The sequence below is a fragment of the Falco peregrinus genome, chromosome 2 (assembly GCF_023634155.1).
Source record: "Falco peregrinus isolate bFalPer1 chromosome 2, bFalPer1.pri, whole genome shotgun sequence".
Taxonomy (NCBI): Eukaryota; Metazoa; Chordata; class Aves; order Falconiformes; family Falconidae; genus Falco; species Falco peregrinus.
This window is the reverse complement of record NC_073722.1, coordinates 116638407-116650537: the sequence shown is the minus strand read 5'-3', so window position 1 is coordinate 116650537 and position 12131 is coordinate 116638407. Positions and strand designations below refer to the sequence as shown.

At 44.8% G+C, this 12131-nt stretch overlaps 1 protein-coding gene across 3 annotated transcripts in view; it reads right to left on the bottom strand.

The window, feature by feature from the left end:
• STX8 (syntaxin 8) overlaps positions 1-11957 on the bottom strand; it is a 104573-nt gene extending 92616 nt beyond the window's left edge. For all 3 annotated transcript variants that reach the window (XR_008746157.1, XM_055797874.1, XM_055797875.1), the window contains exons 1-4: positions 11846-11957; positions 11307-11406; positions 7714-7808; positions 5867-5977 (exon numbers count right to left, since the gene is read on the bottom strand). Coding sequence is in view for 2 of the 3 variants with exons in the window: in XM_055797874.1 (XP_055653849.1) it covers positions 5867-5977; positions 7714-7808; positions 11307-11406; positions 11846-11862 (323 nt within the window). In the remaining variant the exon portion in view is untranslated. The remainder of the gene's footprint in view (positions 1-5866; positions 5978-7713; positions 7809-11306; positions 11407-11845) is intronic.
• Between the last annotated feature and the right edge of the window lie 174 nt (positions 11958-12131).

Genomic DNA, 12131 nt, shown 5'->3' with positions numbered 1-12131 from the left:
GGCTCCCAACCACCTCATGCCAGTACAGGACGGCAGGTGCCTTCAGAGGAGCAGCACAAGGCAAGCAACAAGCTGGAAGTGTGTTTGCACTGTTGTACAGGCACACTTACCTTGGAAAAACACATCCATTCTGAGTGGCTGGGCTGTGGTAAGGAACTACACAGAGGAGGCATCCCTATGCCAGGGTAAGCATCCCCAGGGAAGGTTACCTTTATAACAAAATTTACACTCACATTTTATTCCACAGCAGTTTCACTTTCCTATGCAAACCCTCAAAATATACACTGCAAGAAACAATTCCATCAGGGATTAATCCTGCTATCAAATATTACTGTCTTCATTCTACACCGTCCCTTATTTTCTCTGCAAGATCGGACGTAGCATAATACTAAATATATTGTGTAACAGCTTTCATGGTCCCTCATTGAAACAGCCTCATCTCTACAGCCCACTTGCACTCCTTGGGAACGAAAGGATTACAGGAAAGAAGAATTTTCTCTAGAAAGAAGCTGCCTCTTGTATAATTACATCCAGAGAAAAGGCAAAGGGACAAATCTCCTGTGGGACTAGTCCCGTCCACAAAATGCTCAAAAATTCCATCACCTGTGACTTGCACCTCTGCACCCAGGGCAATGAGCTCCTCCTCGAGTGCCGTCCAGAGGGCTGCTTTTGGGACAAGATGCAGCACTACGATCATGCCTGGACATTTGCCTGACCACAACCAACAAGTACATGAACCTCCAAGCAGGTCTGGGCTTGGCATTTGTTCTCACTACAGCCCTAGCACACCCAGGCCAGAGGAACAGTGATGCTGCTGGTACAGAAAAAACCTCGGGCAGGAAACTTGGGTAGTTTTGAGCGTATTCAGGAGGCAAAACATAAAGCGCAGAGCTCAGCTTTGAGAGCTGCCCTCCTACTGATGTTTTTTCCTGAGGCTAATGAGCAATAAACTTTAATAACAGGCATGCAGGCACAACCTGAAGCACGATGCCTACAATTATGGAGTTTGACTTATTTTTCTCTGTGGTGTTAAGTTTCCTTTCTTTGCTGTTCCTTATAAATGCATGTATTATACACAGTTTTCCCATAACCACAGTCCCGACTTCAGCAAGGTCCTTAAGGAACTCTGGTATTCTCTGAGAGATAAGAGATACAAACTGTCCCTTAAAACACAGACCAACCCAAGACTTCACTATCTTACTGGAATCCTCCTTAAATTTGGGGTAGGCACCACTACCCCTGAGTTTTGCAGTAGTCGAGTAGGCGCTGTACTCTGCTGCTGCCGTCTGCACACACTGTAACCTACAGGGTGCTCCCAGGTGACAAGTGGTACAACAGGAGATGACCCAAGTTTAGAGACACAGTTCAGGGGATGAGGAGGGTGTTGAGACAATTACAAGCATTTTGGCTCATGCCTACACAGCCAAAGACACAGTAATCCTGGAAAAATCCTGCCTCAGCCCCTAAATTTGATCTTATGACTCAAGACAGCGGCGCTCTCAAGCATGCGTTTCTGTATTGACAATTTGCCTCTTCTTCCACCTTTTCTATCCATCCCCTAGATGCAAGGTTAACCACATCCCGTGTCAGGATGCCATAGCTGCAGCCGGGCAGGCTTCCAACAGTAACTGGTAGGGAGGAAGGAAATCAGGAAGGAGTTTTAAAAAGGCACTTAAACAACTATTTTTAATCTTATCTGCCAAAGAGTATTTGCTCCTCCATAAACAAGAGTCAGATCCCCAAAAGCATTTAAGCGCCTAATGGCTTATTGATTTAAGTCAGGCACTCTATGCCTATTTGACATTAGGCAAAATACCTGTTTGGATTAAGACTGAAATACCTCAAATCTGACAGAAATGTATTCAAACAGAAAAAATGGTAGCCCACATTAAAGAAAAAAAGAACATGGATTCTTCTATAGTTTATCCAGGGTAGCTATTACTTAAGGTGTTTTGTGTCCCACAGCTATCAAAAGTTTTCTCTTTTTGAGAAACTCAAAAAGAAAATAAGAAAGGCATGTTAATTTATTTACTCACTGGTGACTGACGTACACTTTACATACTGTACCTGGTCAGACAGGAAGAGAAGTATTCTTGATTCCTTCAACTCCACAAATGTTTAAAAGACCCATAAAAATTTGATACACAACTTCCAGAAAGTCAATGGTTTTGGTTGCCTTTTCCACTTCTGCATTTCAAATGGTGTGAAACCATGGGGATTTCTGCCCCATTAAAGCCTCTGTCATAATAACCTGCACAGATGTCTTTCCAAGGAGAAAAGAGGGGAGAAGATACTGAAACTGCTGAATGAAAACCAATTAAAAAAAATTTAACTGACCCTACTCAAGCAAAGTCATGTAAACAGCACAACCTTTCCCCTGGAAAATTCCAGTTGCATCTTAATTAATGCCGACAACGCCGGAAGGTAAACTCATGCTATACCGAAGTAATGTAGCGTCCTGCCCTGTGTTCTGGCCCAAGTTGTCAGTTAGGATAAATACTAAGAGCATTAAGGCCACTGTACTTCACAATCAGAAATAGCTTTACAGCAGTTTTCAAAGGATGTAAAACTCACTGAATGGTGACCAAATATAAACGAAGATTAATTCTAGTGAAACCCTCACAGCTATAGGCCATGGGGACAATAAATATGTGATCAGTGGTGCAAGAAGGTTAATGAAAGGAATGACTGCTGGAAAGAAAAAGACTTCTGAAAATGTGTGCTGTCACATCAGAGATGGATTAGATACAGAAAACCAATACAAAACCAGAGAAAAGTGTCACTGCTAGAACTTAATCAAACAACATGTGCTGATTTTTCTAATGCAGTGGGAAAAGCTGACTTTCAGGCTTCAGACACACTGAAGAGCGGCCTTTGCCGCCTACTGAAATCCAAAGCAGGCTGTTCCAGAAGGCTGCAAGTTTTAGAGAAACTCGGTGCTGTAAATAGCTGCTTAACCCTACCAGAAGCTGTTGTCTTCCGTCCCTGCAAGCAGCGCGGCAGGCAGGGGGGGACAAGCTCCTTCAGTACCAATCTACGTGCCGGCCAGGCTCAGGCAAGAGGGAAAGGTCTGACACACTGGCAACAAGCTTCAGGCCCTGGCTACATCTCTGCCTGTACCACTGAAAACAAGACCTACAAGGGAGAATATGGAAGGGGCGTGAATTCATCAGGCAGAGAATAGCTGGCATAGTTTTAACCATTTTTAATTAAAGAAGTTAAAAGAGAACTATAAAACTTCAAGCCTTGCAATACCAGCAAACGTCTACTGTCTCTGATGTTATCTTGCACTGGAAAATACTGGTTCCCTTGATCATTTCCAAAGGAGCTTGGAGATTTTGATATTTTCCTCCAATCTGCCTCGCCACCTTCACACCAGGGCAGCTCTGGGTTGAATCTTCACCCTCCGTCTGCTCCACAGCAGTAACATGCCAATGCTGCCCTGCTACAGCAGGGACAGCCACACTTCAGAAGGTCAGATCAGCTTCCGCACTGCTCCGAGCAGGTGATGAGAGCTTTCTCCCATCATCAGATCCCACAGACATTTTACATGTTTCGGTTGACTCAGCAATAGATGTAAAAGCCAGCACCAGTGCATCTCTGCACTGCACTCTGGAGAACGCCAAACCTAGCGCAATTAATGGATTCGATCAAAGCCTGCAGCTTTACCCTCCGCAGCAGGTGTTGCACTGACAACATCTGGTCACGCAAAGATGACAAACCGCAAAGTGAAACACGTGCTTTGGCCCTACCAAATACTGCACTGGAGTACAAAAGCCAAAAGCAACCAACCTCTACACCACGTTACTGAACAGACCCTCACAAAACACAAATACACACGTGAATACAGAAAACTATCAATTAAGTTTTTAATATCTCTTCCACCTGCTTCAAGGTACACAAAGTAAACAAGCTAGAAAAAGAAAAATATCTTATTTTCGACAGTTATGATAGGACACAGCACTCACACTGGTACCCGATCTTTCACTATACAGTAACTTCAAAACTGTCTCTGCCTTTTTTGAGAGCATAGCGCTGAAAAGGGACTGGTTCTCAAAGTACATCAGCAAAAAGGCTCACATATTTCTCCAAGAGTGTGAGGACTTACAATGAAGTTTTGTTCTAAGACTGAGGCCTGACATTGCAAAAAGGTGAGAAACTTTCTCAGGAGGGCTCTAACACTGTCCCCTCACACAAGTAACCTCACTTGTGCATGTATAAAATGCAGTGCTGTTGATTTGCTACAGAAAAGGTCCAGTGAATATAGTGTATTAGAAAACACCTGCCACTTGAAGCACAAGCTCAAAATCTTTTAAAATATGTATTCCTATTGCATGTCCATATTGCAGAAGTACAGGCGCACACTTCAGAGGCAGATCTCACTACGCCACGGGTCAGCAGAGGTGGGGAAGCTCCGCTCAGCCACATCGCATGACCCAGACCACACATGCGGCATTGTGCAGGGCTTACAGGGCAGAGCACAGCCCCCTGCATGACCCACAGCCAGCTTAAGAAGTCTGTGCCTGCTGCATTAAAGCTTGCCACACATCGGCAAAATAGGTGCCTGGGCCAAATGGTCGTGATTCATATAAAACTTCCAATAATTATGTTCACCTTTTTAAAAATACAAGGCTTTAAAACCAGGGTTTACCAGTCACAGTCTACACTCAGTACTATTTCATTGACCATGCAAATATAGCAAGCTCTGCAAAACTAAAGAGCCTGCAGCTCCACTTCTCTTCTGCATCATTTTGCAGGACAGATGATTACCTGAATCTGCAGGGGAAAAATTATGAAGAGCAAATGCAACTACCTGTGCTGGAATTTAGCCAAAATGGTAACTCTCACACTGAGCAGTATTTAGCGACCTGCATGGGGTCAGAAGACAGGTAAGTCACACTCTTTGATAGCAGAGCTTTTCATTTTTTGTGTGAATGTTGGCTCAAGACTAAAAGAGATCAAAGCACATCACCCCGTGAATCACGAGGATGCATCTGAAGTTGTCCCTCAACACATGCCACTTCAATTCCAACATACCATAGTCCTAATCCTGTGCTAAGGTGATCGATCTACCACCCATTTGCTCGCAGAGGAAAGAGGAAATGGCAGCTTCATTTTGTTGTCTGTAGCCTGGCCATGAACTTGGGGAAAAAAGCTTATTTACTGCTACCCCTTTTCTCCTCTCTCTCCTCCAGCAATTCATTCACTGGGTAGTTTAAACACATTGAAAGAAAAATGAGTCTCAAAGTGTACAACACAGATGAAGAGGCAGAAGAGACTAAGCCTCGTTAGCAGAGCCTTTAGATCATGTGCAGCACACACAGAGCTCCAGGCTGAACCCAGGATACTCCCCCTCGACCAGTGGGGATTTCACTGAAAACACAGGAGAGAAAACTGAAAACTCAGGAGAGCACAATTTGAAGGCTATTAACCATAATTATTTTTTCCAGCTGTGAAGGACACACCAAAATGGAAATTAAAATGTATTCCATTTGAAGGCCCCTGCTGACTGCTACACAATATGGTCTTTGGGGACCATTTGAAGCTTAAGCCTCACCCTGACAGTTCTCTTTCCAACAATTCATGTCAACCTTGTACAGTGGCACCCATCAGTCCAAGTCGGTGACTGACTCTACTAGATCAGTTAGTCAGCTATTACCTCCTCCAAGCAATTCCCCATTCCCTCGTCCTCCCCAGCTTTGTAGACATACATGATACTGTCAAAAAAAGCACACAATTTCTAAGCAAATGAAACCACAGTTCGCTACATGCAGAGCTAAATTATTTCAATGGATGCATTTAACATTATCTTCAGAGATAATCAAAGCACAAATCACACTGTTCATTTGAGGTGACAATGCCATACCTTATCACATCTGGTTCTGTGCCTTCATTCTTGTAAGATGCCTGGAGTTGTTTCTGTCGTGTGAGAAGGTCATCCACCAGATTCTGCCTCCTGTCTCCCTCCAGCTGGGTGCTGATGATACTTGGTTAAGGACCAAACTTAAAAACACTGAAAAACTTTAATTTTATATAATAAAAATAATACCTGTTATACATTCTTAAAATAAATCAGACCTCATGATCATCAAAAATTAACTAGAGTAACTATTTTAACTCAGGAAAAGGCTGTAACACCTAAGAAAAGGAGAGGTCATATTTTTCTGAATGAAATCTGCTGCTACTCTAAATGTGTTTCTGAAGTTTACATATCCCAGAAAACGTTTCATACAGCAACCACGGAGCGATCTTCAGGTAATCGTCTCAAAGCCGTAAGAGAACTGGAAGGCTATTTACTGCCAAATTAGCTTAAGTACTAAGAACAGCATTTTCTCCTCCAAATGCCCACATAATTCTTCTTTCATTTATTACTAAGCAGTCCTGGGCAGTTGATCTCATTTACAACATTACTGCACGGGTTAAGTTCAGGGAAGGATAAGACTTCTCAGAAAAGCTCCAGCTTACACTGTTATGATATGAACTGGGCAGGCCCAAACAGAAAAGAGCTTTTAAAATCAGCAGGCTCCCTCACATCTTATTTCACTGGAGGCTCCTAACACAGACCAGGTGAGTAGCTCCCAGCCAAGTAGTCAGCAAACAACCAAAAGTTTACTTTGAGCACCTGCTTCCATTTGTAATTCATCAGCAGAACACCCCGATAGCTACCAACGCAGCAGAAAAACAATTCATGCAGTATTTCTGAAAGGCAAGATGCCCTGAAGTGCTGCAGCTTCAATGGGGGACATGTGTTTGCTTTTTTTAATTAATCTTAGTGACATTCTGAAGGACTACTAACCCTGTTCCAAGTACTGTGAAGAAGATCATGCAATAACTGAACTGATTTATTACATTTTCTGCCACAGTAGTAGCAGACGTCTGCTCTCAAGCACTCACTGGACAGGGAAGTTTTAACCCCAGGCCTTCAGGACAGCACTCGGGGGGCTCACGCTTAGAAGGGATTTCTGCTATGGTAGACTTGAAATTAAACATTCATTCATTCATTCTGGTATCAACCAGATGGCTGCTGGATACCTTCAGGGAGACAGATGACTACTTTGACTCCTTAAGCCTGACTATCCCAACACATGGAAGGAAAAGCAAACCCAAGCCAGGCCACAGGGTAACACTCCTCAAAGAAAACCTGTGATTTCTTTCTAAGGCACATTTTTAAGCATTCTAACATTATTCTGAAGATGCAGCCCCATCGCTCCCCAAGTTAGTCCAAGACAGGGCTGCCACATCCCTGCCCACACCCTGAGCAAGGCTTCGACCTTCCTTGTTGCAAGCAAGCATGGGCATTCCTGCAGCCAGCGACTGAGCCAAGAGAAAATAACAGATTAGCGTGTTTTCTGCTAGATGAGTGATCTCAGCTCACAAACCAGCCACTAAATCAGCTGTGCCAGCACAGTGCACAGGCAAGATGATGGCAGCTCTGAGATTATTCAGCCCATTTTGTTACGTTTCTCTCCAACACAAACATAACCAAAGCCAGCCTCATGCCCACCACACCAGAAACGCCCAGGCTCACAACTCTTCCTGCACTGCAGCTGCAGTGAAAATATTAAACAGCAGCACGGACAAAGTTCTAGTGACAAAGTCTTCTAAAAATGGAATGAGGGAAAAACCCCAACTGCATGGCAAACCAATTATAGCATATTTTTCCACTCTCTCACACAATACAGAAAGGTCAGTGAGTTAATGTTTACAGGATACATTTGGTGTGTTGACACAGCCCGAAGCAGTAAGTCCTTCAGCTGATCGATCTTCTCTCTGAGATTCTGCAATGACGATCTGATAATCACATTGAGCTGAAAGGGAAGAAAGAGATTTATCTAATTTTTTTTCAGTCTAAGTTATATTTGCATAAAATTTAATGCTACTGCATGCAGGTGACAATACATTTAACTTGAGCTATAGCAGCGTGAAGGACTCCACTCTAAACAAAGAAAGCCTGCCTCAGAGCCACCAAGGGAACGACACAGTTAATTGGTTTGGACTGCTTACAAAATAATGAGATTAATAGTACTAGTTTCGCAAACACTATTCTAATGCATTAACACTGTTTAATATGGGGAGCCTTCTTTCAAGTTTTTATAAAACACACTCCTTTAGATGGGCCAAACATTGCAGCACATTTTAATATTTTCCAGTTAGTTTCCCAGTTCTTTCCTCTATCTTCAAGCACAAATGCAGGCGCTAGCTTCTTCTGCCACCAGGTTTCTTTCCCATCTCCCAGAATTAGAGAGAAGGTTGCTACAGGATCAGACATTCCCTCCACTGAACTCCTCCAAACTTTAAACTAAAGATCCTAAAGAAAATCAGAATTCCTCCATTTCCCTTCTCAGTGGAACCTACAACTCCCCACCTTTTCTCGCAACTGACCTGCCCAAAGCAGTTGCGTCTGCTCCTACTAAAAACGGTAGTTAAGTCCTTCACATTCTTCCCTGCTGCAAGCAAGCTCAAGGCCTGTGGGAATCCTCCTCCTCTCTCCCCATCGCTTCCCAAGTTAGGCTGACATTATCCTCTGGGCTCTTCCTCCTTAAATGTTATTTCTTTTCATTCCAGTTATGCAGAACACACTAAGAAAAACACTAACTGCAATGAAATATGCAAGTCATCCTAATTAAGACTACATGCTTCACAAGCTATTAGCCTGCTGTGGGTTATAATGGTTAGCATCCTCAGGTGCTTTGTGCGATGACTAGTAATAGAGGAGTATTTGCTTTGACTCTCATTCCTATGTTCTTGAAGACACAGAGGCAGCAGGCAGACACCAACTGAACATCTCACTGAACAGTCACCGTGCTTCCAGGAACCTGCCTACAGCTAAACTGCACTTGGTATCTGGACAGGGATGGAGCAGGAGATCCCAAAAAATCCCCCGATAGCATCAGAAGTTTAAACCTGACTCTGGAGACTTGTTCTCAAACACTCCCAAATACAACAACAGAAAGCAGATGCAACGGCGCTGAGGCAGCCTTGAGAGCACACAGCCAAAATCCACCTTCAGACCCAAAGCAGCTGAACACTACGGCAACATTTCCAAAGTCAGGATGGGGAATAAATGCTTTTAGGAAAGTTCAAGCTGCTACATATCCTCTAGCTCTGCAGTCATGTAATAAAAGGACTTTTCACTTCATGTCTACTGAAGCCCAGGTGGAGAATGCTGCATGTAATTGACCCAGAACAGCAAAGTAACATAAAGGTATACAAGAATGTCATCTACGTACAGATACCCTCTGCTATTCTGGCCAGAAAGTGCAGCATTTTAACAAAAGATCTCCCCACCTTGACAGGAAAAAAGAAAAAGAAACCAATGGAAGTTTCAAGATCAGCTCAACAGAGCAGAGTTCACAGATGGTAAGCGCTGGCTTGAAATCTTTCCCCACAGGTTTCCGGGTTGGGTTTGTTTTTCTTTTCCATTTTAAATTTTATGTTCTATTTTTTGATTAGCAGTAAATAAGCAGTAAGTTTTTTTTAGCCACACTAATGGCAAAATATTATAAAAATAAAAACTTGTTTAAAATCTCCCTACCAGGCAAATATTGTACCAAGACTCCTTACTCCATTAAAACATTCAGGAGTCACAGAATATATGACTGCTCAGCCGTTGATTTCTCAACATGCATTTCTGTTATGAAAACAACTCTCTCATTGTTGGAAGCTTGTTTATAGTAAAATCAAACGCTGCCAAATATTCATCTTTAACTGTTAATGGATTAAAGAGAAACTGTGCTTGGAAAACACCGGGCATGGAAAAAATGATTTTATGAAAAAGTCAGTCAACCATGTAATGTTTCCATAAAACACAACCTCAGAGAGTTACAGTACAAGAAAGGCTTCAAACATTAACACAATGTTTTGTTGGGGGTTTTTGGGACACATCACTGATTGTGATGATGCAAATAGAGAACTTTGTCCTCTATAATAAATACAGACGGATTAAGCAGCAATCTTTTTATTAGTCTTCTATTGCTTGAGGATATCTATACAATTTCTAAAACTTCATTATCTTGAAAGCAGACCTAAACACTCTCAATTCTACAGCTAGAGAAAACATTTCTCTCAAATACCACTTATTTGGGCCTTCTGAAACCTCCTTTCAATTCGTGCCAAATTTGAGTCATTCATTAAAAAGCACTGACTACTGTACAAAGCCTACACAGTCTTCTTCAAAGGAAACATTTCAAAAAATATTTCTTTAATTATTTTTTAAATTTTATTTTTAAAGCTATCAAAGAGACTGGCAAAGATGATTTAGTGATCATACATCACATTACAACCTGCTATTAAGAGGGGCACAGTCTACAAAATAAATCAGTGGGGATTTAATTATGCAAATAATTACAAAAGACTAACTCAAGGGCTTGCGTGCATTTTTATCTTAGTGCAGTCAAGGAAGAAGCTAATGGCATGAAGCATGGCGTGTGCAATCCAGCAAGCTCCTACACTTCTTGAAGGAAAGGGTGACACTTTCAGTGCTAAAGAAAGCACCCTCCTGAAAAACTTTTATTTTTTAAACACGAAGTGTGAAAAAGTGGAGAGCATGATATTCCTGGGTAAGCTTTACAGTTCGTTATCATCTCCATTATATTTTGGTCTTATATTTTGTTAGAAGTGTAGCTTTAAAAGGCTGCAAAATTTGTCTTTTATCTGATCTACAGCCACTACAGAAAGGAAGCAAGCCAGCCTTGTGGGGGAAAAATGTCCATTCAGTATTTACACTGAAAGGAGAACACAGAAGCTGACATGCACCTCAACATCTCGCAGATTCAGATCTCTAACAAAAGTTCTGTTCCTGGCAGCAACAGCCCTGAGCAGTCAGCAGCACCTGCCCAACACTCCCACAGCTTCTCCTTTTCTCTTTTTGTAAAACCAGCATTGCTGCACACCTAAAAGATTCGTTACTGTTAAATCCAGTCATTTTTGTGACGCTGAAAAGCTACCATTAATTTAGAAACTATAATCTTGTTTTCTTTATGGAAATCTTAAAGAACACACCATTAATTACAGATTCCTACTACTAAACACAACTTTTAACCTGCAGATTCCCAGCTGGCAGCACCAGCCCCTTCCCCACCGTGCTCCAGCCCATGTTACTTGGGTGATGCGCCCATCCAGGCAGCATCCATGTCCCTCTGCATCCAGGAGGCAGGAAGCTGAGGACTTACAACTCCCTAGACACATCCAACTCCTGCAAATTTAATGTTTAACCGGTATTTAGAGCAGCTAAAAGCAAAATTTACCTAAAAAAACATATATATAATCCACGTTCACAAGCCCCAGAGCCACCGGCAGAAGAGTACCTTGGCTGAACTCTCCCCATTCCTTTGGTACCGGTTACGCTCCTGGATTTTCTCGGCGATCTCCTGGGCGATCTGGCAGGTGGCATCGTACAGCGAGAGCCTGCGAACGAGAGGCGGCAGCTGAGCCCCCCTGCCGGCCGCCCCCCACCCCCGGCCCGCCCGGCTGGGCCTGGCGCCGCAGGGACACCGCGCCAGCCCCGCACAGTCCGCGGCGCTGGAGGCGCTGCTCTTCACATTGACTTAAACGGAGGATTTGGGGGGCAAACGAGCGCTCCGGGGGAGCCCCCCGTCCCAGGCGGCCAGAGCAGGCCCCGCCGCTCGCAGCCGCACGGCCGCCCAGGCCTGCAGCGGCCGCCCAGGCCGCAGCGGCCGCCGCCAGCGCCGCCCCCGGCCCCACGTCAACGGCGGGCTCGCTCGGCCCCGGGGCCCGGCTCGCAATGCCGACGAGCGGCCGAGGGCTCCGGGCCGGCCCCGCGGCAGAAGACGGGGGGCAGGGGGCGGCGGCAGCGCGCCCAGCCCGGAGCAGCCCCAGCGCTCACCAGGGGTCCGGAGCCATCGCCGCCGCCGCCGCCGCCCGGAAGAGCCCCGCGCTTCCGGCCCGGGTCAGCCGCGACGGCGGCCGCCGAGGGCCAAACTGCGCCGCGCGCAGGGGCCGGGCGGGGCGGGGAAGCGCGGGGCGGGGCGCGGGCTGGGGCTGGGGGGCGGGGCGCGGGCTGGGGACGGGGCGCATGCGGGGTGCAGGGATGCACGCCACAGCGGTGCAGGATGCACAGCGCAGGGCTGCACGGTGCAGGGGTGCAGGTTGTGGGGTGCAGAGGTGCCCAT